The 25,983-nt window shown below is 42.4% G+C and overlaps 1 protein-coding gene across 4 annotated transcripts in view; it reads right to left on the bottom strand.

Moving 5' to 3' along the window:
* Dcun1d1 (defective in cullin neddylation 1 domain containing 1) overlaps positions 1–25,983 on the bottom strand; it is a 33,230-nt gene that overhangs the window by 3,493 nt on the left and 3,754 nt on the right. For all 4 annotated transcript variants that reach the window (XM_052180630.1, XM_052180631.1, XM_052180632.1 and 1 more), the window contains exons 2-4: positions 17,436–17,652; positions 15,378–15,546; positions 12,639–12,769 (exon numbers count right to left, since the gene is read on the bottom strand). In XM_052180630.1, the coding sequence (XP_052036590.1) occupies positions 12,639–12,769; positions 15,378–15,546; positions 17,436–17,652 (517 nt within the window). The remainder of the gene's footprint in view (positions 1–12,638; positions 12,770–15,377; positions 15,547–17,435; positions 17,653–25,983) is intronic.

Raw genomic sequence — 25,983 nt, 5'->3', positions numbered from 1 at the left:
ACACTCCACAGTTGATGTCTAGCGTGTCCTAACTGCACAGGGCCATGAAAACACTGTGGACTTTGTTTGCGTGTTTGCTTGTTTGTTTAAGAGTAAGTCTGTTGCTCTCTTACCCTAGAACATCATTCTCAAAAGATGCATATTCAAGGTTCCCACAACCATGGGAAAATAAAGTAATTTAAGAATTAAATACTACTAATAGCCTAGGTTTTTTTTTTTTTTTAACTTCCCCGGACAACATAAAGGCTCTTTAGCTGGACATGCACACAGAGGGCTACGGAGAGACCCTGCCAACACCCACGTGACAAACTCTGCCCTGCCCTGCAACAGAGAAGCTAAGTTGGATCTTTTCAAGGAACTCAAGTGGTTGAGCCTCCCAGCTTTTAAGAGCGACTGGGTACCCCACACTGCAGGAACCTTACACATCCCTTCAGCTGTGATGTCACGACCACATAAGAACCTGAGGGAGCCCGGAACCAGCACAGACTAAGTCGGGCAACGCTGCTCACACTTCCCTAATAGAAAACTCAGCGCTAGTACTGACCTAAAAACCCAGATAACTTTGAGGAAATCAACTGGAAATCACAAATGATAGAAGCCTCGAAGGACTTGTGGTGGTTTGAATAAAAGCACTGTGGACTCATATTTGAACGTTTGGTGAAGACCTTTGAAAAGGATTAGGAGGTGTGGTACTACATGTGACCTGCCATTCCTATGAACTCTCTGAGCTCTGTGTGTGGATCAGATGTAAGCTCTCAGCCTGCTCCAGCATTATGCCTGCCTGCATACGGTCATAGAATCACACTCTAAAACTGTAAATCCATATTAAATGCTTTCTTCTATAATTTGCCTTTGCCATGCTGTCTCATCACAGTAAGTACATCAGGGTCCCTTAGTAATTAGAGAAATACACATTAAAACAACTTTAAGACTTCAGCTTGTTGCAGTCAGAATAGCTAAAACTGGGCAAACATAAATGCTGGCAATGGCTTGGGGAAGGAGAACCCTCACTCATTGTTTAGGGACTGCATTGTGAAGAATTCTCAAAAAGCTAAAAATAAGTCAGCAATATGACCTTACCATTTGGTGGTCTGAACAGGAACAACACTCCCCTCCTCAACACCCGCCCCGCCCCCCATCATATATTTGGGAGCTTGGTCATTAGGGAGTGATGCTACCAGGCAGGGAACAGGAGGGGTAGCCGTGTCAGAGTAGGTGTGGCTTTGTTGGAGGAAGTGTGTCACTGGGGGTGAGCTTTTGGGGTTTCAAATGCTCAAGCCAAGCCCGTGTTTCTCTCTTCCTGCTGCCCGTGGGCCCAGATGTAGAGCTCAGTTCCCCCAGCACCACGGATGTCCCTGTGCACATCCCTGCTTTCCACCATGCTAATAAGGAGCAACACTTCTGAAACTGTAAGCAATCTCCAATCAGATGTTTTCCTTTATAAGAGCTGCCTTGACTCTGGTGTCTCTTCACAGCAATTCAGCAGTGACTCTTAGAATACAGTCCATGAATGAAGCTTTGTGAGCAGAATTTTTTTTTTAAAGATTTATTTATTATATGTAAGTACACCGTAGCTGTCTTCAGACACGCCAGAAAAGGGCATCAGATCTCATTAGGGATGGTTGTGAGCCACCATGTGGTTGCTGGGATTTGAACTCAGGACCTTTGGAAAAGCAGCCATCCCTCCAGCCCTGTGAGCAGAATTCTTAAAGCCTGTGAGATAACTCCAAGGAAACAAGGAAAAAGTCTTGTAACCTCTGTTCTCTGTAACATGGGTTGTTCTTGGGGTATATTTTTGTGCCCCTCTGAAGTGCAGTAAATAGCAATGGGCTTACTTCATTATATAACTATTCTATGCAGATGATGTTTCTAACCACCAGTTGTCCTCATGACTCGAGATAGTAGGAACTCATGCTCTTGTCCTTATGACTACACAAAGTGAGCAAGTGAACTTTGCTCATTTGATCTTGCTTAACCATCAGAATACCACAAAATAGAAACTGCTTGATGTTCTGAATAAAGCTGGCTATTGCATCAGATTTTAGCGTGTCTCATTTTTAGGTTCCGCTCCCCAATGCTCATGTTGCTAACTAGAGTGGTGACTAAGACAGAAGAATACCGGGAGTGGGGTACTGCTGTACAATGCTTCTTGTTCGCAGATTCTGATCTGTGAATTAGGAAAGCAGTTGATGCTGTAAAGAGGGACTGGATGGGCCTCCTACGAGGAAGGAAGTCAGTGGTGCTGAAGGCAATGCAGGTTACACTGGCCTGGATCAAGAAGTCTGAGCAGAAGAATGGCAGGAAGGAGCCTAGATATTATTCCAATGATATTTTGCCAAAGGATGTGGCTGCTTTTTACCCTTGTCTGAAAAGTCTACCAGAGGCTAAATCAAAGAGTTTTGAATTAAATGGTATTGGTAGAGGCGATATGAAGGCAGCCTAGTACAGAGTCTGCCCTGTGACTATTTGTGATTACTTTTATGCAGTCTAGAATGAAAAGGTGCAAGCTAAGCAAGGAAAAATACAAAATGCAATCTGAGGAGAAAAGGAGATTCCAGAAGTGTAATAGAGCTAAATCCAGGGCTCAAAGACAGAGAAGCTTTAAAGAAAAGCCTTATTCTAAAGATAATAAAGGGAGTGGCAGCCTCAGGGCAAGATCCCACCCAGCTAAGCTTCCAACTTGTGAAAAGGAATTAAGAAAAGTTTAAGCCAGGAATGAACCATTGAAAACAGAAAGCTGATGCAGATGTAATTGAAGGGGCCACGATCCAGCCCCAGTAAGCAGCAGGACTTGGCTGCTTTGGCCACATAGTCCTGGCTTTAGGATACAAAAAGGGCATGGAATTCCCCCCTGTGACGGAGGAAAACCATTGAGGCCAGGCGTGTGCACTGCCTGGAGGCCCAGAGAAGACTTTGCATGAGGCTATCAAGGTGAAGCTGAGGAAACAAGACTGTGTGGAACTAGCCCGAGAGAGAGAGAGAAGTGTGTTGCAGTCAACAGTTGAAAGAAGTTTAAGATCTGAGGAGCTCGTGGACATCAATATGGAGGTGTGGAGTTTGCAGCTGGAGTTAGGCCCTCACTCTGCTCCCTCTCCTCCCCACTGGAAAGGTAATATTTATTCTGTGCCACAGTATGCGATCTGCTTTCTGATTCTGATTTTATAGGGACTCACAATTAAGAAGCTGCCATGAATCTCTGAAGGGACTTTGGACTTATAAACAGTGTTGCCACTGTGATAGACTATGGGGCCCTCTGATATTGGACTGAAAGCATTTTTGCATTACTATATGGCTATGAGCCTGTGGGGACCAGGAAGGGAAGTGTGGTGGTTTGGTAGGAATGGCTACAGAGGTACATACATTTGAATGTGTGGTCTTTAGGGACTGGTGCTATTTGCCAGGGAATAGGATGTGTGGCCTTGTTGGAGTAGGTGTGGCCTGCTGGAGGAAGTATGTCACTAAGGGTGGGCTTTTCAAATGTTGAAGCCAGGCCTCGTCTCTCCCTCTCTTCCTACTGCCTATGGGTCCAAACATAAACTCTCACCTCCTCTGCCCCAAATCTTCCTCTGTGCTCCCATGTTCCCAACCATGCTGATAATCAACTACACCTCTGAAACTGTAAGCAAAACCAATTTAATGATTTCCTTCCTAAGAGTTGCTGTGGTCGTGGTGATTTTTCATGGCAACAGAACACTGTCTAGAACAGGCTTCAACATCCTATTTGAAGATACTTGCTCAGCTCTAGCCACTATTCTAGTCACAATAGTTAAGACATGGAAACAACCTAAATGACCTTCACCTGAGGAATGGGTAATGAAAATGTAGTGCATAAACATTACAGAAAATTATAAAGAAAAAATAAATCATAAAATTTGTAAGTAAATGAATGGAACATGGAGGGGGGTAGTGGTGGTGGTGTGTGTATGTATAAAGTAATCCAGATCCAGAAAGGAAAGCGTCTTAGGGTTTTATTGCTATGAACAGACACCATGATCAAGGCAACTCTTATAAGGACATTTAATTGGGGCTGGCTTACAGGTTCAGAGGTTCAGTCCATTGTCATCAAGGTGGGAACATGGCAGCATCCAGGTGCAGCATCAAGGTGTAGGAGGAGGCGAGAGTTCTACATCTTCTTCTAAAGACTGCTAGAAGACTGACTTCCAGGCAGCTTGAGTAAGCATCTTTAAAGTCCATGCCCACAGTGACACACCTAATCCAACATGGTCACACCCACTACAACAGAGCCACACCTCCTAATAGTGCCACTACATGGGCGAAGCATATACAGACCAACACAGTAAGCATAATGTATTCTCTCTCAAATCTATAGTTCATAGCAGCAAATCTTCAGATCTAAGTATATAATTTGGGGTACCTGCATAAACCAGGAAAGAACAAAAGGGATCATCAGGTGGAAAGAAGCTTTAGAAAGGGCGATCCCAGGATACCGGTTATGTGAAAGAGAAACATGAAAAAAATGGGGTGGGGGCTCTAACCAGAGAGGGAGGAGGGAGGAAAACAAAGAGGGAAGCAGAGGGAGGAGGGGAAGTACCACGCTAAGACATGTGAATTGTCACAGGGACATTTGCTTTATATCTACTTAAAATTACACACACACATACACATATATGTATATGTGTGTATATATATATATATATATATATATATATATATACACACACATACATACACATATATATATGTCTATGTGCACACACAGTTTAGGTCATGCTACTTGGAGTGTGTCCTGGCAAGTGCCAAACACTAACAAAAATCCCAGCACCAGGCCAGGCATGAGAAACCTCCGTTTGGAATTGTTGGTCAGAGGCATCTAAGACTCCCAAAACAATATAAGCTATTGCCTGTGGCCTCCTCCAAGAGGTTGAAGGTGAGTTCCCATGGCTGAAGACAGCAATACCTTGGGTACAAGACTTGGAAGACTCAAGCTGGATTTGACTGGAAGCCTCCTCCTTGGAGGCCAACTATTTCAATTAGAAGATAATACACAGACTGCATAGGCAGAGAGGAATCAATCCTCTTGCCCAGTTGTGATGTCTATGAACCACAATGGCAGTGGCATGCTGTCCATACAAGTGCAATAGTGGTGCTTCTAGCTTGAGAGTAACTGACAGCAGTCTGAGTGGACCTGTGGCTCGCCTACTACATGGAAATCATGCATAGTATTGTCAACTTAGCCATCTGTGGTTGATGAGGCACCGGATCATAGAGGAGAGCATACTATTGCATGTCCATAAACTTGAATGATTTCTAACTGCATTTTAAGTACTTACACCCACAGATGAGTGTAGCTCTCTTTCACACACAACAATTGAAGTTTCTTATGGTCGAAGTCAGAGAGACCATTACTGACAGTCACAACTGATCAGAATGCAGAAAGCTACTGATGTGGGTTGCCCCACCTGATACAGCTACAACAGACCAGAACACCCAAGTCTCAGGGGACGCTGCTGAGGAGGAGAGGAAGCACACAGAAGCGAGAGGCTCAAGGCACGTGCTGCAGGACTGTCTTCTAGAACATGCAGGGTTTCAGGGTTTTCTCCGAGGTTGTATAACCTCACATAATATACATTCGAACACCATCATTTTTCAGTTCATTTTATGATTTTATTTTTCTTTCCAATAGTCTCTGTGTCTGTCTGTCTGACTCCGTCCCTTCATTTGTTGATGGATAATTAGGTTGATGCCAATTCTTTGCTACGGTGTCAGATCAGAACCTCGGTGCCCCAAGCAGGAGCCCACCCGGAGCAGCAGGAGTCTTTCTGGGACTGGGCTACTTTACTCAGGATAACCTTTCTACTTCTATCCATTTACCTGCAAATTTCATTTTCTTCTTTACAGCTGGAGTATTTTTATAACTTTATTATGCAAAAAAAAATCTTACAAAAAAAAATCACACACCAAAAAGAAGTAGACCCAAAGTCCACACACTTCAAAGAACTCCTCTCCACTTAGAATTACCTGCTCTGAAGCTGTGGAGCTTCACATTGGATTTTACACTGTCAGTGATCAATATATTTTTATGCACTTATCTACCACCAAAATTAAAAAAAAATCCACAACAGAGTTAGGACTAAAACTGCTTAGCTTTCTCTTCCCTTTCACAGCTCGTGTCCATACCTGCCCTCTCTCCTCATGCCCTATATTTAGCCCTTGCCTTCCCCTTTTCTATACTGAATCTGTGTGTGCACGTGTGTGTGCTCGTGTGTGTGTGCACGTACGTGTGTGTGTGTGTGTGTGTGCATGCGTACATGTGTCTGCGTGGGAACTGTTTTGTTGGCTAGGTTCCACACGAGAAAGAATATGTGCCTCAGTTGCCTTGTGCTCCGTGAAGTCTGGCCGATCCCAATGGACAGATCAGGGAAACACAAACTAAACAGAGACACAGGGAAACTAACAGAAATTATGGGCCAAATGGTTTTAACAGATATCTATAGAATATTTCATCCTAAAACAAAAGAATATACTTTTTCTCATAACGCCATGGTACCTTCTCCAAAACTGACCATATAATTGGTCACAAAACAGACCTCAACAGATATAAGAAGATTGAACTAATTCCATGCATCCTGTCAGATCACCAGGGAGTAAGGCTGATCTTCAATAGCAACAAAAACAACAGAAAGCCCACATACACATGGAAGCTGAACTATACTGTACTCAATGATAACTTGGGTCAAGGAAGAAATAAAAAAAATTAAAGACTTTTTAGAATTTAACGAAAATGAAGGCACAACATACCCAAACTTATGGAACACAATGAAAGCAGTGCTAAGAGGAAAACTCATAGCTCTGAGTGCCTTCAAAAAGAAACAGGAGAGAGCATACACTACCAGCTTAACAGCATGCACGAAAGTTTTAGAACAAAAAAAAGCAAATATACCCAAGAGTAGTAGACGGCAGGAAATAAACTCTGGGGTGAAATCAACCAAGTAGAAACCAAAAGAACTATACAGAGAATCAACAAAACCAGGAGCTGGCTCTTTGAGAAAATCAACAAAATAAACCCTTAGCCAGACTAGCCAGAGGGCAGAGACAGGATCCAAATAACAAAATCAGAAATAAAAGGGGAGATATAACATCAGAAATCAAGGAAATCCAAAAAAATCACCAGCGCCTACTACAAAAGCTTATACTCAACAAAACTGGAAAATCTGGATGAAATGGACAATTTCCTAGACAGATACCAGATACTAAAGTTAAATCAGGATCAGATAAACCATCTACACAGTCCCATAACCCCTAAGGAAATAGAAGGGGCCATTGAAAGTCTCCCAACCAAACAAAGCACAGGACCAGATGGTTTTAGTGCAGAATTGTATCAGACCTTCAAAGAACACCTAACACTAATGCTCTTCAAACTATTCCACAAAATAGAAACAGGAGAAACACTACCCAAATCATTCTATGACGACACAGTTATACTGCGCATTCTCCTTTGGAGATGGAACAGTTTCTGTGTAATCAGGAACCTGTCACAATTTCCTTTCATAGAGGACTTCATAAGAGATTTTTTTTCTACTTCTATCATGTTTAATGTACCAAATAGATTTTAAAAACTGGTTGAGTGCATATTACTTTTAGCTTCAGAAGATATCATATATATTTAAGAGGCATTTAACTATTATAAATTATTTTGATGACTTAGAAAAAATATCAATAGTTCCATCTCTCATGCAAAAGTTCTTTAATATACTCCAAGAGCTCCAAATGCCCACAACTGAAACAAGAAAATTGTAGCTTACTTTTTTCAGTCTCTCACACTTTGCATTAAACTTAGTATCCTTGCCACTGATGAATTTTGACACCAGAAGACATCAGTATCAGTGTCTACCTGTGCTGTCGTTGTGTGGTTAGCACTGATGTCATCTATCTTTAGCACTGATTCTGTGGTAGATGGCCACACCACCTGAGTGCCCCTGACGGAGCCCAAATTTCAGATGCATGCTAGCCTTATTACTTGGAATGCTTAAAAAATAAGAATATTTGTGTCTGGAAGATGGCTCGTCTGTTATAATAACTCGTTGCCTTTTCAGAGAACTCAGGTTTTGTTCCCAGCATACACATGGGGGCTCACAACTGTCTTAAAACTCCAGTCTCAGAAGACCTCAACTCCCTCTTCTGACTTCCAGTCTCCTGCATGCAGATGATATACACTTAAGCACACACCCATACAGATAAAATAATAAATATTTTTATATGAAAAAAAATCTTTGAAATCATCTACTTCACAAATATCTTTTTATTGTGGTTGCATATACATGATATGGAATTTCCCTCTAATTTTAGAACCACTACTCACAAGAAAATGACCTTCCGATTCTATTCTGAAATGAGTTTATTTTAGTGTGTGTCTGAATTCAAGTACAAGGGTGCGAGGGCATGCAAGCGCTTGGAGGACAGCTTTCGGGAAGCGCCCTCTACTGCCCCCTGGTGGACACATGTTCTAATGCTGCTGGTCAAGCCCAGGCTTCACTGCCTCCGCCCACTAGCAAAAGGTTCAGTATGGTCCTTAAAATGACTTTGCTCTTAAAGAAAACATACACTCTCTGGTCAAATTAGGAGAACCAACAGTCTCCTACAGTGCACTATATTTAACATCTTCCTGAAGAGGGCCCAACTTTTAATGCTCAATTTTGAAAGAAACCAAAAAACTGGCAATGTGTTTGGAGGACAGCACCAGAATAATAAACATTTTAAAGACAAGTAGCTAAATAAATTGGAATATTGACCTGGAAAAGGACAAGGACTGAGCAGTGATGGTCTTTAAATGGTTACACAGAAAGACAATTGTGTGCAATTAACAGCTCCAAGACAGGAAGGCCACTTCCTGAGGCAGGACATGTCCCTAAAGTGATCCTAAGCAGAGCGGGTATTTTAGGTAGAGGGCTTACAAAAACCGCTTTAAAATTTAAGCTAACAAGACTAATCAGGACCTGCAGGTGACTGAAGCAGCTGGTAGAGACTAGGAGAGAGGGGTGGGCAGGGAAACAGACCTCAGCTCCTGCCACACACGCACCGCACAGCCACCCAGGGCTGCCACTCCCCCATCTACCTGCCGCTTCCTGTCCTCCATAAACCTCAGACCTGTGGACTCACAAGACAGTCAGGAAGACTCTCCTTGTTAATTGAACTCTTCAGTCAAACCAGTCACCCATCTCCTGCCACCGTGGAACTGCTTCCCTTCCTCTCCCTCGGGCTCTCTCTCCCTCCTACCCTTTCCTTTGCACCCATCAGTTCCTACAGATAAATGTATCAGTACATCTGATAAATGCACACAGATAGACTATTGTTAACAAACTCCACATCCAACATTAGGGTTCATTTCATTGTAAAAAGCTATGGTCTGGGGAGCTTCACAAATAACTTTTTATTGTGGTTGTATACACAATACAGAATTTGCCTTTACTTTTAAAAATAAAAATGTGAAATGCATTATTATATAATCTCCTGAATGCTCATTATAAAACAAAGTCTATAACCACTGAACAATGTATTTTTTCTTAATACTTGAAAACCACAACTATTTTTTCAAAATCTGTTTTCACATAACTGCTTTCTTAATTTTTTCTATATAAAAATTCTAATTTATTATCATATTACTATATCAAATAACCATAAAATATTGGTTTTAATTTTAGTATCAAAGTATATATTTATTAAAAATACCGTTTATTATTTATCCTATAAGGGCAAAAATGTAACTAAGAAACTGATTCCTAATCAATATGACATCCACAATACTATGTATAATCTTATCAAAATGCTGTTATATTTCTAAGTACCACAAAATAATATTCAAACTGAAAGGCTTCACCAAATTTTTACTTGAGGGAAGGGAAAGGGAAAACTAGAAAAAGAAAGAGCCAGGCTACCTGGTGTCTGACTGTAGGCAGTGTGGCTTTTTCTGCCTCCTCATGAAAGGGAAGGCTTCTGTAGTAATGCAATCTGTCCACTCGGATCACTTTGTGCTCTGTAAATACTCCCATGTCACCCTGCGTCCACTAACCATGTGATTATGTGTTCATTTCAGATGCATTTAAAGCAAGAACAAGATGGTGCTTGGGCAACCAGTCCAAAAAGGAACTGCATTAGAACTGCACTTTACAAACATTTTGAAAATCTTTAATCAACTCAGTCCCACTTCATCTTTCAGGCTAGTTCTTCATCACACACGTCCGTCTCTTCTCTAGTTGCTTCTGTGGACTAATTCCTACTCAAAGAATTGATCTTCTCCCTTGATGCTTAATCTAAAACACAGCATTAGTACAAGAGGACTCCTCAGCCTCTCCAGCTACTGTATCTTGAGAGAGACCCTCGGCTGGGCCAGCAGTGCCGTGCACTTCCCTCAAGAAGGACTAGGCTGCATTCCCACCAAAGAAGGCCCAGCGGCGAAGCTGGCCCCGGGAGTCCAGCAGGAGGATACAAGTTCAAGGTCCAATGTGCCCGGCTAAAGGGCAATTCTGACCGGCGTGGGCAGCTAGTGAGAGCATGAAACTCAAGAACTGAAGAGTTCAGGGTATGGCTCAATAAATAACACACCTGCCTAGCATGTGCAGGGCTCCGATTCCATCCCTAGCATGTGCAGGGCTCCGATTCCATCCCTAGCATGTGCAGGGCTCCGATTCCATCCCTAGCATGTGCAGGGCTCCGATTCCATCCCTAGCATGTGCAGGGCTCCCGATTCCATCCCTAGCATGTGCAGGGCTCTGATTCCATCCCTAGCATGTGCAGGACTCTGATTCCATCCCTAGCATGTGCAGGACTCTGATTCCATCCCTAGCATGTGCAGGGCTCTGATTCCATCCCTAGCATATGCAGGGCTCTGATTCCATCCCTAGCATGTGCAGGGCTCTGATTCCATCCCTAGCATGTGCAGGGCTCCGATTCCATCCCTAGCATGTGCAGGGCTCCGATTCCATCCCTAGCATGTGCAGGGCTCCCGATTCCATCCCTAGCATGTGCAGGGCTCTGATTCCATCCCTAGCATGTGCAGGAATCTGATTCCATCCCTAGCATGTGCAGGGCTCTGATTCCATCCCTAGCATGTGCAGGGCTCTGATTCCATCCCTAGCATATGCAGGGCTCTGATTCCATCCCTAGCATGTGCAGGGCTCTGATTCCATCCCTAGCATGTGCAGGGCTCTGATTCCATCCCTAGCATGTGCAGGACTCTGATTCCATCCCTAGCATGTGCAGGGCTCTGATTCCATCCCTAACACGTGCAGGGCTCCGATTCCATCCCTAGCATGTGCAGGGCTCTGATTCCATCCCTAGCATGTGCAGGACTCTGATTCCATCCCTAGCATATGCAGGGCTCTGATTCCATCCCTAACACGTGCAGAGCTCTGATTCTATCCCTCGAACATGCAGGGCTCTGATTCCATCCCTAAGCATCTCAGAAACAAAGAAACCACCACCGCCTCACTTATGATTTACCTTTGCTGTGCCTAAGTTTTCTCATTTGCAAATTAAGAACAAAACAAAAAAGTCTAGATTCTGTATCTGTGTATGTGGTATCTAGTAACTTGCTGAAGGAAAGAATAAAGTTCTTCAGCATTGCTGGACAGTATGGGTGAAGGACCTGGCCCATTATCAGGGACTAAAAGCTCATATTCAAGAGGCTCAGTCCTGGAAAACTACCAGTGGGTCCCATTTCTCCCATACTCCCAACTCAAAACATTCTTGTCTCATTTTCAAAAGAAGCCTACGGTTGTTAGTTTAGCTGTACTGTGTCCTACCAACTCCGGGTCTCTCTAAAATCAAATCAACGCCTTTTGTCAACTTATCTTTGAGTGTGGGGGCCCCCAGCCCTTCATTTTACTGCTGTGCTTTATTCAGTCATATAACAACCTTCCCCTGCTACCTCCAAAGCCTAGCAGCACTTTCCAGTCTCTCTGGCTTTAATTACTCCTCCTCTGCTTAGATCCCTCTCCTACTGCTCTGTATTATCTAGTGCTGTCTACGCTTTTCAGGAACTTTGTAAATTTCATTTCACCTTTTACTTTCATAGCCCCTAACTGGCCCGAAGCAAACATGTAGACTGCATTTAGTACTAACTGATTGATCCAAACCTTTCCTAAGATGAGGTGGCACCACAGGGCGAAGGCGCCCTACACTGGGTACTGCTTTCCCCAGAGTAAGATGATGAGTCGTGACCACTTTCTTTTCACCCTTTCTTACAGTTTTCAAGTGTAAAAAAAAAAAAAAAAAAAGAAAAAGAAAAGAAAAGAACCAGAAACGAAGTTTTGGGGCCATGACTCAGCGATCTTGTAACAGTATCTTTGTAGATCCTATGACCCTAAAACTTTCTTCAGCCTCTGTGAACAAAAAAGAGCCCGTAACTAAAGAGATGCCAGTGACGCACTGAGGGCCACTCCCGTTCTGTACTTAGAGCTTCAGTGCTTTAGTGATTCAGTGGTTCCCATAAGACATCCAAGCGACCCTCTGCAGCACCATGCCCGCAGTCCCTGACTAAATGCCCACTACTCCGTGTTTGCCAAAGCTGGTATTTTCGTAACATTATGTTCAAACCACAAGATTTTCTATTGCAAAAGTGATACTATCAATGTATTTAAATATATGTAAAAATACCAAATATAATTTTAAAATATTCTTACCTAATCCTTTTTGTCCTGGATTCTTTGCAAAATTAAAAGTAAACTGGTAAAAATCCTTAAATCGTCCTGGTTCTTTCAATTCTTGTTCCATCTTGGGTATTTGGGCCTTTAGTTTTTCTATGCTGTCACATCTACATTATAAAATTAAGTTTATAAATGGTTAACTTTTCACTATAAATTAAAAACTTAACTTAATTATTCCTATGAGGGCTTGCATTTGTTTCCTAGAACTTATGTTTAAAATATCAGATAGGTGGGATTTCATCTTTTTACGCAAATCCCTCACTGATGCTGAAACCTTGGAGAGCACCATGCCCCAGATACGGACGGCTTCGTCCTACACACACACACACACACACACAGCTGTGGTACAAAGTGCAACTTAAAGAAAAGACAAAGCAAGAGATTAATTGGAACTAATATTAAAATAATTATGCAGTAATGGAAATGCTATGCATGTGTTTTCTCTCTACTGAAAAGGCGGCAGTCTCTGGCACGTCGGAACTGCCAGCACCGCTCCTCTTACACTTTCGGGCCACCTGAACACATGTACTGGTCATGAGACCAAGACTGATGCTAACCCCCAGCACTGTGGTAACTAAGAAAGCCACTAAGTGACTAACAGGCAGGCAGGGTACAGTGGGGCTATGCTAGACAAAGGGAAAGTTTATACTTCAGGCAGGACAGCAAGACAGTTTAAAATCTTACATCTCTACTGAGAATGATGCCCAACTTAAAACTTAGGGATTTTTTTTTTCTGGAAACTTTCAAGAAATAATTTGTGAATGCAGTCAACTATGAGTCACCCAATCTTCACAAAAGCCATGGATAAAGGGCAACTCTTGTCTAGAGTTGGCGTAAAAAAGAAGACAAAGTCCACAATGATGAAATGTTAGAATTACTACTTCTAAAAGAAACTGGTTATTCTTTTTAAACATATTAATTCATCAAACTCTCAACATGATGACTTACAGACTCCACTTGTGTGCCCATGAAGAGACAAAAATGCACAAACTCAGCCCCAATATTCACCTCTCACTGCGGTGGGGACAGCTAGCTGCAGGTGGTCCACAGAATAGCTTCCAAACTAGGCCTCTTGCTAAGGATGTGTTCTTCTTGAACACTTGCTTTTAATAAATACTAGCTGAAACCTGTAGTGCCTTCAACTAGATTATTTAAGTCAGAATTAGGGTTTTTCCCTATGTTTACAAAACTTCCAACATGTACCAAATTACTTTCCTTCTAGCAATGGACTTGTGACAGAAGTGTTCTATATCTTAAAGATTCCACAAAATCAATTCCAAAAGATTCCAAATCAATTCAGTCAATCCTCTAAACACTTCTGCTTTCTATCTTCCTTCTACATTCTCTGTAACATTTCATAGGATGCATTGTTATTCCATTTTCCATAAGCAGAGACAATGCTTTCCCATAATTCTAGTGAAACGTGTCTCTGACAAAAAAGCCCAGCAGGCACGGGACAAGCCGGCTGGGCTATAAGCCAGGGTGGGCACATAACCTAGTGCCTCATCACCCAAGCCCACCCTGCCCTGCCCTGCTTTGTAGCTGTCAGTCACAAATCTCTGGACATCCTTTCTCTTGCCAGCTCCCTTGATGTCAGGGTCTACTGACTACAGGGTCTACAGGGCTAAAAGGCCAGGGGAGGAAGGGGGATTTACCCAGGCTGCTGTCAGTGGAGGAGTGGTGTCAGCGTCGGAAAGGCCCCAGCGCAGCGCTGTCTACCCCCCGACTCCCCCAACCAGTTTTCTCCACCGCAGTAGCAGCTTCTGAGCAGGCACACTGCTCCTGTAGCCCTGCCTTCTCCCCAGGGACTGAATTCTGACCTGACTGGCTGCTCACTTCATGAAGCCCCAGGCGTGGCAACAGCTACTGCCACCTCTTTACACATTCAGCTTTTCTCTTACTACTTCTTTCAATTTTCTGTGGTCACATTACTGAAGAGGTTGTGTCCTGACCGTACCCAGCTTCCCAAAGCCCATCTGACTTAGTACGCAGCATCCTGCTTGTCCATCCTGGATATCACCTGGTTTTATGGGTCAATAAACTATGGTCTATGGGTCACAGAGTGGTTATGAAGAGACAGGCAAAAGAGTGATTGAAATGAAGCTCGGTCAATGTTAGCTTGTTGGTTTTGTTATCTTCTGGAGATAGGATCTCATGCTGCAGGCCAAGCTGGCCTTGAGCTCCTACTTAGCTGAGGATGACCTTAACTCCTTATCCTCTTGCATCTGCCTTCCAAGGGCTGGCATTCCCACCATGCCCAGCTTTCAGACTACTACAGTCCTGTCAGTCAACTAGCAATTGTCAGCAAACCTTTACCTGACTTTTCAATCTACTTCTTCAAACCTGTTCCCTAACCAGCCATCAAAATCTACAGTTTTATCACTTCAAAATACACAGCATCAAAATAGGAACTAACTGTTCCTTTGACTTTGTTATGTTAAATACAAATGTCAGATAATTGTAATACTAGTGACTCCTCGGAAGAAATGACCAGGACAGCGCAATTAAAGAAGGCTGCAAAATCATACAGGAGATCGGCAAACCCAGAAAATCCGAGGAGACAGCACACTGACTCAGTACTGTTCATAGGCTAGCCAAAACTTAAACTTCCATTAAAGCAGAACACAAAACCAAGGACGAAGCTCGTCACCTCCCAGAGAGCACCTCATCACCTCCCAGAGAGCGCCTCGTCTCCTGGGGGTGCCACATACTCACCCTAACTCTGTCATGCCATCCATGAACTCCTGTTTGGAGAACTCGCACTGAGTGGCCGCCCTGAACTTCCATGCAATGATCAACACACTGATGCTGGCTGGGTCGAGGGCCAGATCATCACAGAACTGCTGTATACCATCTATTCCAATTTTATTTTCATCTTGAGGGTCTTTAAAAACACCAATACAAAATAAAATTAGTGCCATCCTTTGTTATATTCATAACAAAAAAGATATTGTTTTATTTTCTATTTTAAAATAAATCACATTATAGCAGAGACATCAAGCTGTATTATTCTCACAGATGTTTCCCCATATAACAGACTACGTCAGTGCACCCCTAAGTAGTACTGTTAAAGTGTACAGGAAAGTGTAAAAGTAGTTGGACATTTAATTTTTAAAAATCTCACTAATGGAACCACAGGCTTGGTGCTGCATACCTTTAGCCCCAGTACTAGGGAGGCAGGCAGATTCCTGTGAGTTCAAGATCAGCATGGTCTACACAGTGAATAGATAGAGCTACAAAGTGAGATTTGTCAAAAAAAAAAAAAAACCAACAAACGAACAAAGAACACACATGCACACACACACACACACACACAAGTGTGTGTGCATGCTCGCACCTATCTATGTGAAAATGTCACACACACAAAATAAGACATGCCTATACAGGGACAAAAGACTTTTAAGTCAAGACACCCATATTTTATTAAGTATTCAAAATTAATCAATGTTAAATTAGAAATTCTTTTTACTTAAAACAAAATTCATCTTACCACAACAATGGTAAGTCTTAATAAAATGAAATATACAATTCAACTTTAATCTCAACAGTTTAAGTACCTGATGTTTACAAAAGGAAAACTATTTAAAAGAAAAAACTAAACATACAAAGAAAAAGGTTCCTCTATACTACCAAATATGATTTGCTTAAAAAAAAATGTAAAATATATAGCTATCCTCCAAGAGGTCCCACCAACAGCTGACTGAGACAGATGTAGGTATTTACATCCAACCATTGGACTGAAGTTCCCCTATAGAGGAATTAGAGGAAAGATGGAAGGAGAAGAAGGGGAAGGTAACCCCATAAAAAGACTAACTTTCTCAACTAACCTGAACACCTGGGAGCTCCCAGAGACTGAGCCACCAACCAGGCAGCATACACAGGCTGGTCCAAGGCCCCCAGCACATATATATGCTATAAACATACATACATACATCTCAGAGGACTGCCTGATTTGGCCTCAGTGGGAGAAGATGCGCCTAAGGAGGACGGCTGGGCATGGTGCAGGGGTTGGCGGAAGGTACCCTCTCTCAGAGGCCAGGAGGTGGTGGGATGAGATGAAATGTAGGAAGGGAGACCAGGAGGGGGGCAAAAGATGGAATATAAATAAATAAAATAATTTTTTAAAAAAAGAAAAGATGTAAAATGTCTGGTAGTGACTCTCAGACACTGAGTATGTAGCAACACTCTGGAGCATGAATTATGGATATACTATAATCCCATTTGGGAGAAATTTTGAAAATAACTGTATATCTGTATAAAAACATAAAAGACATGTATGCATCCATACTGGACTATTATACATATAGATTACCCTGAGGATAATAAGGAACAGATAAAGAACTGTTATCCTTTCCTTTTTCTTTTTTTTCCCTTTTTTCTCTTTTCCAAGAGTCTTGCAATTTAAGCTAACCTTGAACTCTCAGTCTGACTGCCTTCACCTCTGAAATGAAGGCTTGTACCACTAAGCTCAGCTGTTCAGCTTTTTAAAAGTATGTGTTACTTCACAAAAAGTTATTACAGAAACTTTTTAAACCTGCCTCAGCAAGTTTTACAAACACAAGGTTAGGAAAAACTGCCTCCATTCTTTCATTCCCCAACTGCAGAACAGGGAGAGGTCAAGAAGAGATGAAGCTAAAAGGAGAACGAGCTCTCTGTGAAGATCTTCTTAGTTCCAGATCTGCTGTCTTCTCATGTGCACACTCAACTCCACCATCTGGGAAGACAAGGTCTCAGAACAAGCCCACAACTTTTAACACTGAATCAAATACTCACCTTTGTATCTAGTGTACAGTTGTTCTAACTTCTTCCTGTCCAATGATCCTTTAACACTCTCCCGTATATAAAGTTCTGGATTTTGAAAAAAATTATCTGTTGCAACATCTAACTTCCAGTCATTTTGAGAAAGACAACTTACTGCAGTTTTCTCACTAGATTGTGTGAAGATCATAAACTGACGAACTTTATCCTTCTGCGATGATTTCAACTTGTTCTAGGAAAACCAGAAAACAAACTGAAACTACGTAGCACCAGTACACATGTCAATGTAGGTAACTCTAGTCATTAGTAATGGTTTTTTTCCCTACAAAACATGGAAACATTTTTACTAAGACTTATTTGTGATCTACCATCATCAGCAAGACAATTTAAAAATATCTGAAAGACAAAGTCTGGTAAAGTTCTGGAAAGTTCAGAAGCATGGAGACAGACCAAGGGAGCTCAGCCTCCTTCCATCAAAGGAGACGTCCCGACAGTGAGCCAAAGCACCATGGGAAAGGAAACTAAATCGGCACTGGCTGCAGTCCTAATGCCCAGTGCAGCACTACCTGCCGGGTTTGTGCTCTCCAGCAAACAAGAATGTAATGCAATATAAACATCCTACATTTCTCCTACTTGGTATTTACAAAACATGTAACTCTTAGTAGAATTCCCTCACATTTGTCTCAAATAAGAAGCATCTATCCTATTTCTATCCAACCTTTAAAAAGGTTCTTTTAGTTATCTATTTAGTGCTTCCCTCCCTCCCTCCCTCCCTCCCTCCCTCCCTCCCTCCCTCCCTCCCTCCCTCCCTCCCTGTCTCTGTGTATGTGCATGTACACAAGGCATGTACATATCAGGATGCTAATGTGAAGGCCAAAGGACAATCTGTAGTAGTCAGTTCTCCCTTCTAACATAGGACAGAACTCAGGCCATCAGACTTGGTGGCAGGTGCCTTTTTGTATTGGCTGAGTCACCTCTCCAGTCCCTGAGAAACTTCTCTCTTACTAAGACTCTTTCCCTTCTGTTTTCCTAGAAGGAATCATTTCTTACTTTGCTTGTGCCTAGAAGGCTTTGTGTTTTCCTTTTTCACTTGCCCTACACTGACAAGGATCCACTTCTCTGACTGAAACCCAAAGTGAGCTAAGGCAGAGGCAGCAGGCTTTCCTCTCTCCTGAGGTCAAGGCCTGCGCGCCCTCTTTCCACCCAAGCCAGCCTCCTGTGCAAAGCCCACCACACTCTTCCTCCTTTTCAGTCCCAATTCTGTCTTCTCAGAAAAATACTTGGGCTCTTCTATACTGCAATGTAAATGGAGGATCAAATGCATTAAAGATACAGTATTCTGCAGTTTAAGCAACACTATGAGAACCTCTGAGGTTCTGATTTGGCCCAAAGTGACAGATCACAAACTTCATGACTGAACATAGGAGAGAACAGACCCAGAAGGCTAAGTAATTTGTAATAATCAGCCAGCTTTCGCAGAAGAGATGAGAAAACAAAAGCAGCCTCAGGAATTCAAATCCTGTTGATTTTTCTAGGACCCCTCCTGTCTGATGGACAGACATTCTGAGAATCTCAGAGACTCAAAGATCAAAGCCGTGCCACTATCACAGAGGGAAACAAACTTCTCACAACAAGAAATACATCCATGTCCCGAGTCTCATCTGTCCTTCACTGAAACAGAAACTGTAACACAGACTAGCTTCCTGTACTCTGAGACCCTACCAGCTCTGCAGACCACCTCAGTTATAGTCCAGTGATTCTCAATCACAGGTCACAACCACTTGGGCAAACCATCTCCAAAAACATTTACATTTTGACCCATAGCAGTAGCAAAATTATAGTTATGAAGTAACAACAGAAATCTCTTTATGGTTGGGGGTCACCACCACATGAGGAACCACTGAGAGGGACCCCCAGCATTAAGAAGGTTGAGAGGCGCTGCTACAGCCTGTCCCAGGGTGCTTCTTTCAAAGACCTGGGATTACTTGTATCCTTTAAATGCATTATTCAATGACAATCCCAATGAATGAATTAAGGAAATAATTTAAATTCCTGGAAGTTAATTAACTGAAAGTAAACAAGAAATCCACTTTTATTTCAACCTTGCAAACTTTTCTGAAATACAGCATATTTTCTGCTTCAGTATCTGATACACTTGCACCCTTTTAATGTAGCAAGTGTCACTGGGCCACTGCTCAGTGTAGATCATGAACCTGGAAAGGACTTTGAATAACCCTGACAGACTCTTAGGTAGCTTTCCCTCCATTCCCTAAGGCTGGAGGCAGCAGGACAGCCTGGCTTATCTGGACTTTAGTCCAGCAGTGTGCCAGTGCTCTGCTCCCTGCTGGAAGACAGGGACTTAACGGTTAAAAGGCACCACTTAAAGGACTTCCACAAGCTAAGAACTGTTCACTGCACTGATGGCTTCCTGACAGAAAGCTATAGATATCAGAAAATGGTGAGGGAAAAGACAAAAGACTGCCTTACCCAACTAAGCATCAACATTACACAAACTATTTCCTTTCATGCCAGACAGCTTAGTTTGAAATACAATTAACCCTTTCGCCTGGTTCAAGTATACATTTTTGGTCTGTGGAGAAATAAAAATATTCTTTAAAAGGAGCTGGTTGCTCGTGTGCACCCTAAAGACAAATGAGCAGCACCTGGCGCACGGCTGATAGGGGAGCAGGCCGGGAGGTCGGGGCGTTCCAGGACTGCCTGCTCCACAGCGGCTGATAAGCAGCCTGCTCTTCCTGTGGCCGGTGACAGCATTCCTTCCAGCTCAGCACCTAGAGCAAGTTTAGCCATCCTCTCCCTCCAGGATGTATAGCTTCCACAGGCTCAGGGCTCTCCTAGCTAAATTACGCCTGCCCTATCCCCCTCAGGCCGTTTAGGACTAACATTCCCAGGCCGCAGGTGGTACTCGGCAGGAGAAAATATCAAGTTTGCCAACCTAAGGAAGAAAAGGGTTACTAGGTTAAAAAGAACTCTTGGAAGCAGGGGACAAGAGGATTTGGGGGAAAAAAACTGAAGAGGAAGAAAATTTGATTCTTTTTCTTAAATTTGGTTTTTCAAGGCAGGTTTCTCTGTTTATCTCTGGCTGTCCTAGAACTAGCTCATAGGCCAGGTTGGCCTCAAACTCAACATAGATCCTCTGCTTCCTGAGCGCTGGGATTAAAGGTGTGCCCCACCACAGGGGGCAGCAGGCTTTTTCTATTGCCATTAGAAACCTAGTGAATTCGTTGATTCTTTGTAAGGTTCTTTGTTTCCACTTGATTGATTTCAGCCCTGAGTTTGATGATTTCCTGACTTCTTCTCCTCCTGGGTGAAGTAGCTTCTTTTTGTTCCAGAGCTTTCACGTGTGCCATTAAGCTGCTAGTGTTTGTTTCTTTTTGGAGGCACTCGGGGGCTCTGAGTTTTCCTCTTAGCACTGCTTTCATTGTGTCCCAAAGATCTGGGTATGTTGTACCTTCATTTTCATTAAATTCTAAAAAGTCTCTGATTTCTTTCTTTATTTCTTCTTTGGACAAGGTGTCATTGAGTATTGTTCAGCCTCCATGTGTATGTGGACTTTGTTGTTTTTGTTGCTATTGAAGACCACTCTTACTCCATAGTGATCTGATAGGAGGCATGGGATTAGTTCGATCTTCTTATATTTGTTGAGGTCTGTCTTGTGACCAATTAATTATACAGTCGATTTTGGAGAAGGTACCATGAGGTGCTGAGAAAAAGGTATATTCTTTTGCTTTAGGGTGAAAGGTTCTATAAATATCAGTCAAATCCAATTAGTTTTACTGTGTCCCTGTTTAGTTTCTGTTTTCCTGATTGGTCCATTGAGGAGAGTGGAGTGTTGAAGTCACCCACAATTATTGTGTTAGGTGCAATTAAAAAAAAAAAAAGAAAGAAAGAAAGAAAGAAAGAAACCTAGTGGAGACCTTCTTCCATGAGACAATGTCAATAACTCAGCAGCCAGTGGTGAAGAGGAGATTTGCTGTGCTATGTATCTAAAAGGGCTGAACAGAGTGGCTGGTAAATATGATCAGGTAGTTCAGTCTTCAGTCCTCGAGTGAGGGCCACTTAGATATTACCAAGTTTCCAAGAGAAGTCAATAGTGGTGTGAAAGCAAGGCCATGCAATACTCAGGCTGTGTTAAGAGTGTTGTTTTCATTCTAAACCAAAAAGGAGGAATGAAAGGTGTTGGGTGTAGAGGAGAAAAAACTGAAAACTTCCATAATCTGGACAGTAAAACTCCCCAGTTTGCTTTACAAAAAAAACCCAAAAACCAAAAAACCCAAAACACCTCGACTGTGAACACAGGCCAATCTGTGCTTACACCTGTGTGTGTTCCCTTCCCTCCTTTTTTAACTCAATAAATTTAAAAATCATATCAAGAAAAATTGGCTTAGCAGTACAGTACACACTGCAAATTTAATCCCAGGCACCAAAATAAGTGCTTTATCTGAATAAAAAAAATAAAGTATTTTGGATCTAGCCAACCAAGTTTTCAAGCATATTTTACCAATGAATTCACAAAACACAGTGACTAGATAAACAGAGGCCCAGGACTCCCTACAGGAGAAAGTAATAACAGTAAAGTCGACAAGTGCTCCTATTATGTCCCCAAGAAAAACCATGTACATGGAAAATGGCTTCCTGGCCAACTAACGCCTCAAATTTTTAAAACAGAAGTGACTTTAATAAGGACAAAGTATTTGTAAAAGAAGAAAAAAGATTCATTCATTTATTTCCCTCCAAAATGGTCATTTTCTTATCCCTAAGTTCAACTTCATCTAAACTCCATTAAGATACTCAGGCCCACAGTTTCAAAGAAATTGTTTTGTTTTAAAGTGAGTCTGAGTGTTTTGCCAGCAGAGGCTGGAGGGGGGGCATCAGCTCCCCTGGAACTGGAGTCACTGGAGGACTGGGAACTGCTTGTGGATACCTAACCTGGGTCCTCGTTAATAGTCACCTCTCTGGGTCTGGAATTAATTTTTGAAATGCAATTCTAGTTGTGAGCTCTAGTTCACAGGAGTCGGTGTTTCAAATGAGCCCAAATACGGTGGCACAAAAGGCAGATCTCTGCGAGTTCAAGATCAGCCTAGTCTACAAATCAAGTCCCAGGCTATCATGGCTACTTAGTGAGACTTTGACTCAAAATAACCTTTTTGAGCATGCAACACTATCACCAAAGGTTCTGTGTGCCATAGGCACCAGTGAGACAGACCTCTCTGCCTGCAAAGACGCTCCCTACCCACCAAGCCTGAAGCCAGAGTTCACGCGCCCACAAGCTGTCCTGACTTCCAAATGTGCACTGAGGCAATATGTGCCCCCATACATAATAAAAGGAAATACAGTTTTTAAAAGTTTGCGTGGCTATTCCTATGTGATTAGCATGTGCTTAACATTTAAGGTCCCTATGAGACTTTTAAATGCTAGCTTTGATCAGCGAGCTGCTTTTTCTTATGTAAGGCCAAGTCTTCTGTGAACACAGTTCAGTATTACACCCAAAGCACTCAGCTACAAATGGCCTTCCCATAGATCACAGGCCAAAAGTGCAGGAAAAGTCAATTGCATGGGGTGACCTTCTCCAAGAGAAGACTTTCACCTGGGGACAAAGTTCTACTCCAGGGAGGTCAGGCTACTGTAGGAGTAAACTGAGTACATCTTCTCTTCCACCGCAGCAGAGGCGCACTGAAACAGTTTACTGAAGCTGTCCACTCTGAAGCCCAGTCATGGCAAGGTCTCCCCCACCCTGCACCTCCTAACCCCACCCTGTACCTCCTAACCCCACCCTGTACCTCCTAACCCCACCCTGTACCTCCTAACCCCACCCTGTACCTCCTAACCCCACCCTGTACCTCCTAACCCCACCCTGTACCTCCTAACTGCAGTATGATTTGGTTGGAAAAAACTAATCTCTGCGTTAGTAAACAAGTATTACAGTTCTAGGCATTTAACTTGATTAATTTAACCTTTAACCTTAACTTGTACATAGTAATGATTCTTACTAGTCCATAAATTAAGCAAGAATAATAGTGGGTGCAGGGGTGGGCAAACAAAACGTATTTAAATAGTAAATTAAAAATAATGACCATAACCAAAAAAACTAACAGTTTGTATTAATTTGCGTTACTACTGTTTCAGACTTTATGTTAGCCACTTACTCTTCTCTTCTTTCTTCGGGGTGGTGATGGGGGGGGGGACACTGGGGAGATCTAAGATCGCTCTCTGTGGCCACAGGCTAGCTTGAAACCTGAGAGACAGTCCTGTCAGCTGCGCAGGGTGGGTGTGGAGGCAATGGATCACCTTGATTTACATACAAGGACTCTGAAAAGTGATCTCACTGGGCCATCTTCAGGAAGAGGAAATCACATCTCAGAGTAGCATCTACACTCACCAGAAGGAGCAGAACTGGTACTGACAGTATGGTGTCTGGCTTCAGAGAATACAGTTCTGCTACTCATTCCACACACACCCTCGTGTGAACACGAGGGCACAGACTACCCCAAGTGCAAATGCTGCTGGTTCAGCAGAGTGGGGGCCTGGGGGGCAGCACTCCCTCTCAGCCACACGGGCAGAGCTGACCCTTCCCTTCTCACAGGCAACTCTCTCCACTCACTACAGACTCCCAGCCTAGTCTCCAGGCTAACACGGGAACTTACAACATCTATTTTGGGCTCTGCTGGTAAATGGGTAGGGTTATTTTTAAGACAAATAATAAAACAAGATGAAAAGTATATTTATGGCTCCATGACAGTCTATTTTTAAACAGATGATAATCTATAGCTTTGAATAGAGGCAATAAGACCTACAGCTACTAGAAGTCAGTGTTTCCTTTTCCAATGAAAAGGCTTGACACAAAATATAAACAGGTTATGGCAAGAAAACTTAAGGAACTGGGTACAATTTCTAATACTAAGCTAAATGAACCTGAACGCAGAATATTCTTTTCCATTATACTCTGCAGTATAGAATACTTACTTACTACTAGGCCTGTGTAGGTTACCATTACTTTTTCAGCTTCCTGTGCCATGAATAACAGTTTAAATAATCTAAGAGGTGTGCAGTAGCCTGCTACTGAGTAGAGTGTGACGTACTCTGTTAGTTATCATGTACAAGTTATAATCACATGGTTCATCTATATGATTCAAAATGGTTGCAGGGAGTGTTCCTCTTTTTGAGACAGGACGGTGCTTACACTGTAGCCCAGGCTGGCCAAGACCTCTCCATGCAGCCTTGAGTCCACAAAGCCCTGTCTCAGCATCCCCTCTGTCAAGAGTTAGCAGCTTGCTTGAGCACTCCTGACTCTCACAAGGGTTTACCACGTAAACAGTTTTCTCCCCATCACTCCTTGAAATTGTCAGAGTACTCAAAAGATGGCTGAAAATGGAATAATATCTTGATTTCCTAACAAAACTTGTTTGACTACTCAAAATTTTTTTACTAACTTCTAGTTACACATGGTAAAAGGACAGAAAAACAAGTTCCTTCAATTTTAATTTTGCTAACTTTTCAACTGAGCTTCCCGAACTTACTGCTTGACCATCTAGCAAGCAGCCATTATGACTGACTTTCTTCTCCAAGCTAGTGTAATGATGTATTTTGCTCCAGTCACTTGGGAAGCTGATATAGAAAGATCATTTGAACCAAAGAGTTGGAGACTAGCCTTAGCACTCTCATCTCAAAATAAAAATGTTAGAATTTTTTTCTCTTTCCATAAATATTTTTCTATTAAAAAAAAGGAAAAATAAGAAAAAAAAGAACCCAAAGAACTGAGTATTTTTAAATTTTCATAGATTAACTACTATTTTGATTTGTTGTTGTTCGTCTGTTTGCTTGCTTTGAGGTAGGGTCTTACTATACAGCCCTGGCTGTCTCTGAACTCATTATGTTGTCCAAGTTGGCCTTGAACTCCCACTTGTAATCCTCCTGTCTCATCTCCCTGCACGCTGCCATTACAAGTATACATCATTATGCCCAGAACTGCACTGCTTGTCCTTTAGAAAGAGACTTTCTTGGGCTGGGTATGGAGGCAATGGTACAATACTTATTTACCACACACAAGCCTTAGCACCTCAAAAGCTGTGTGTGAAAACACACATCTTGATTTTTCTTTATATATGCCCCAACCTAAAAGACCCAAATAAAAAGGCACTAGACTCAAGTGAGTCCTGTTCTTTTATAACTTAAAATAGAAGCAACCTACACTCAGTTTTTTTTACAATGTTTTCCACCATACACAGAGAGTTTTAATTTTCAATTACATATTTAATATTTATATCAGATCATTTGATTTAAAATAGAAGCAACTTGGTTGTATTCAATGTAAGGAACTAGAGTCAGACTAGCCAGAGATTCTCTATCAGTAGTGAAATACTGCTTGCTTTTTTTAAAAGGGGGAAAGTGAGAACTAGAGTTGGAACCACGGGTGGCGTCAGGGACCCTGTTTGCAGTCTCTGTTCTTTCCCACACCAGCTCTCCTCCTTGCTCACATCACTAAGCACCACCAGGGCAATGCCAGCTATGCTGACAGGAGGTGGGAACACTGCCTACTCCACAAGGG

The sequence above is a fragment of the Apodemus sylvaticus genome, chromosome 4 (genome assembly GCF_947179515.1).
Source record: "Apodemus sylvaticus chromosome 4, mApoSyl1.1, whole genome shotgun sequence".
Taxonomy (NCBI): Eukaryota; Metazoa; Chordata; class Mammalia; order Rodentia; family Muridae; genus Apodemus; species Apodemus sylvaticus.
This window is presented reverse-complemented; position numbering and strand designations above follow the sequence as displayed.